Source organism: Bos indicus x Bos taurus, chromosome 5 (assembly GCF_003369695.1).
Source record: "Bos indicus x Bos taurus breed Angus x Brahman F1 hybrid chromosome 5, Bos_hybrid_MaternalHap_v2.0, whole genome shotgun sequence".
In the NCBI taxonomy this organism is placed as follows: domain Eukaryota; kingdom Metazoa; phylum Chordata; class Mammalia; order Artiodactyla; family Bovidae; genus Bos; species Bos indicus x Bos taurus.
Window position 1 is genome coordinate 62,106,216 of NC_040080.1, and position 3,574 is coordinate 62,109,789.

At 36.9% G+C, this 3,574-nt stretch overlaps 1 protein-coding gene across 1 annotated transcript; it reads left to right on the plus strand.

Annotated features, from left to right (window-relative positions):
• The first annotated feature begins 1,942 nt into the window (after window positions 1-1,942).
• On the plus strand, window positions 1,943-2,878 carry LOC113893718 (olfactory receptor 6C68-like). The gene has a single exon (XM_027543591.1). The coding sequence runs from the start codon at window positions 1,943-1,945 to the stop codon at window positions 2,876-2,878; it is 936 nt and encodes a 311-aa protein (XP_027399392.1).
• Window positions 2,879-3,574: the final 696 nt, after the last annotated feature.

A 3,574-nucleotide genomic window follows, 5' to 3' on the forward strand; every position in this document is an offset into this window, starting at 1 on the left:
GTAAGATAACCTGGAGAAGAGATAGTCTACCAACTCCAGTATAACTCCAGTATTTTTGGGCTTCCCTAGTGGCTCAGTTGGTAAAGAATCTGCCTGCAATGTGAGAGATCTGGATTTGATCCCTGGATTGGGAAGATCCCCTGGAGGAGGGCATGGCAACCCACACCAGTATTCTTGCTTGGAGATTCCCCATAGACAGAGGACCCTGGCAGGCTACAGTCCATAGGGTCGCAAAGAGTTGGACACAACTAAGCACAAGCTCATTATCTATTTCATATATAGTGGTGCATTTATGTCAGTCCCAATCTTCCAATTTATCCCTCTCTTCCATGTAATATTTAAATAGCCAAACACTGCAATGAATACTAATGTTAGAATTTGACAGGAATAACCCACAGTCATTTTACTAGAATGATGGCTCTTAGAAACCATTAATAGGATTTTTGCTGAATATTCAGAAATAAAATCCCCAAAGAAACACAAAAATAAAATCCATTGCACACCTGCACACATCAATAGCAGAGATTTTATTCATTTTTGATCTTTTGCAAAATTAAAATATTTTGTGAAAGTTAAATTCTTAAGGCAGATTTTAGTCAATTTGAATATGTGATCATTAATAAACATTTAATACTTATGTTAGACTGAATGCAGATAAAAGCAAAAGATTGATTTTTAAAGATGAAATTGTTTTAAGACCCAAGCAAAACTGAATCAAATATGAAGGGAACTGCTGCTGCTGCTGCTAAGTCACTTCAGTCATGTCTGACTCTGTGCAACCCCATAGACAGCAGCCCACCAGGCTTCCCTGTCCCTGGGATTCTCCAGGCAAGAACACTGGAGTGGGTTGCCATTTCCTTCTCCAATGCATGAAAGTGAAAAGTGAAAGTGAAGTCGCTCTGTCGTGTCTGACTCCTAGCGACCCCATGGACTGCAGACTACCAGGCTCCTCTGTCCATGGGATTTTCCAGGCAAGAGTACTGGAGTGGGGTGCCATTGTCTTCTCCAATAAAGGGAACTACTGGTGGTGAAAAAGGACTTTAAAAAGACAGAGATTCGCATTGTGAGTTATGGTCACCAACAGATGACAATGCACTGCCCAAGAGGGTATCAGTCTTCCATCAAGTTTTATCTACCCTGAGCCTTAATTAATATTCCTGTCTGTGATGGGGGTCTGTCAGCTGTGGACACTTCACCCAGTCGACTAGATCAATAGTAGCAGAAGACAGGATTTACTTGCTGAGAAAAAAGTGGGAAAGACATTGTTCAAAGCTTTGTGAAATAAGTTAAACAGAGAAAGAAAAACATCCTATGCTGTCAACTATATGTGGAATCTAAAAAAAAAAAAAAAAAAAAAAACTTCTAAAAATATAAAATTGGACTGTAATTCAAAAGTTGACTTCAGTTTAGTCGTTCAGTCATGTCCAACTCTTTGCAACCCCATGAACCGCAGCATGCCAGGCCTCCCTGTCCATCACCAACTCCCAGAGTTTACCCAAGCTCATGTCCATTGAGTCCGTGATGCCGTCCAAACATCTCATCCTCTGTCATCCCCTTCTCCTGCCCTCAATCTTTCCCAGCATCAGGGTCTTTTCAAATGAGTCAGCTCTTCACATCAGGTGGCCAAAGTATTGGAGTTTCAGCTTCAACATCGGCCTTTCCAATGAATACTCAGGACTGATCTCCTTTAGGATGGACTGGTTGGATCTCCAAATTCACATTTATAAAATAATTTCCTTTGGTCATTATGTATAAATAGACTGGGTGGCTCAGCTCACTGTAAAATAGGAAATGTATCATTCAAATCAACAAGTAAAAACCATGGATGCTGGGTGAGCCAAATAAGCAAGAGAGTGTTCCTTATTGGCTGATGTCATTGAATTCTGCAGTTCAAACATTTCTGACATTTACAAGTAGGTTTGGCAAAATCCAGGAGTCAATAATGAGAAACCACACCACTGTAACAGTATTCATTCTTCTAGGACTGACAGAAGATCCTCAGTTGCAAGTTTTGCTTTTTATTTTTCTATTTCTCACCTACATTTTGAGTATAACTGGTAATCTGACCATCATTACCCTAACATTGGTAGATCCTCACCTTAAAACACCCATGTATTTTTTCCTCCAAAATTTCTCTTTCTTAGAAATCTCATTTACAACCTCCTGTATTCCAAGATTCCTATACAATATATCAACTGGGGACAGAACCATTACTTATAATGCATGTGCGATTCAATTATTTTTTACATATCTTTTTGGAGTAACTGAATTTTTTCTCTTGGCGACCATGTCATATGATCGCTATATGGCCATCTGCAAACCCTTGCATTATATGACAATCATGAGCAACAAACTGTGCAAAACAATGATCATCTGCTGCTGGATGGTGGCACTTATGACTATCCTCCCACCACTCAGCTTAGGTTTTCATCTGGAATTCTGTGATTCTAATGTCATTGATCATTTTGCCTGTGATGCATCACCTCTCCTGAAGATCTCATGCTCAGACACATGGTTAATTGAGCAGATGGTAATAGCCTGTTCTGTACTGATCCTCATCATCACTCTCATATGTGTAGTTTTCTCCTATATATACATCATAAGGACAATTCTAAAATTCCCTTCTCTTCAGCAAAGAAAAAAAGCCTTTTCTACCTGTTCTTCCCACATGATTGTACTTTCCATCTCTTACGGCAGCTGCATTTTCATCTATGTCAAACCATCTGCAAAAGAGGGAAATATTAACAAAGGTGTGTCACTGCTTATTTCTTCCATATCACCAATGCTGAATCCTTTTATATATACTTTGAGGAATAAGCAAGTTAAACAAGCCTTTAATGACTCACTGAAAAAAGCTGCATTTCTCTTAAGAAAGTAAAATAAACATGTTGATAAATCAACTGAAAGGATACACATCTATCTTATCATTTACATAAAGCCAAGAAACTATATTGTAACTTCTTAGCTTATAACCAAGCAGATTGATCTCAGAACCATTTAATCTTTAATTTCCCCTTCCATTCTTATACTAAACAACTAATTATTGAATATTGCTTTATGAGAAACAAAATATTTCACTCACAATTCTTTAATGAGACCCTACCATGATCAAGTCATTCCTTTTACTTCTTTAAGTGATTTTCCCAGATATTTCATAATATTGGTATAGGGGGGAAGCCATTTTTACTGAATTATAATTGATATACAGTATTTATTACTTTCAAGTGTACAACAAAATGATTTTATATTTTTATACATGGTAAAATCATCACCACAATATGTCTAGCTACAATCCATCTGGTGATTCTCCAGATATCAACATATTAATAAGGGAAGATTATGAGGAATGTTAAACCAATATAGTCAAAAACTTAGATGAAATAGAATAGTTAGTTAAAAGATAAAATTTGAGAAGTGACCCAAAAGTAAACAGAAAATATGGGTACTTTTCAATTTTAGTAATTGAATTAATATCTAAAAATCTTTTCCCAAAGAAAACATCAAAATCATATTGACTCAAAATGATGTTGATGAATACCATCAAAGGGATAAATAATGCATTCTATGAATATTG

Bases quoted from the DNA above. Each gene is read 5' to 3' on its own strand.
- LOC113893718 (XM_027543591.1), top strand. From the start codon at position 1,943: ATGAGAAACCACACCACTGTAACAGTATTCATTCTTCTAGGACTGACA.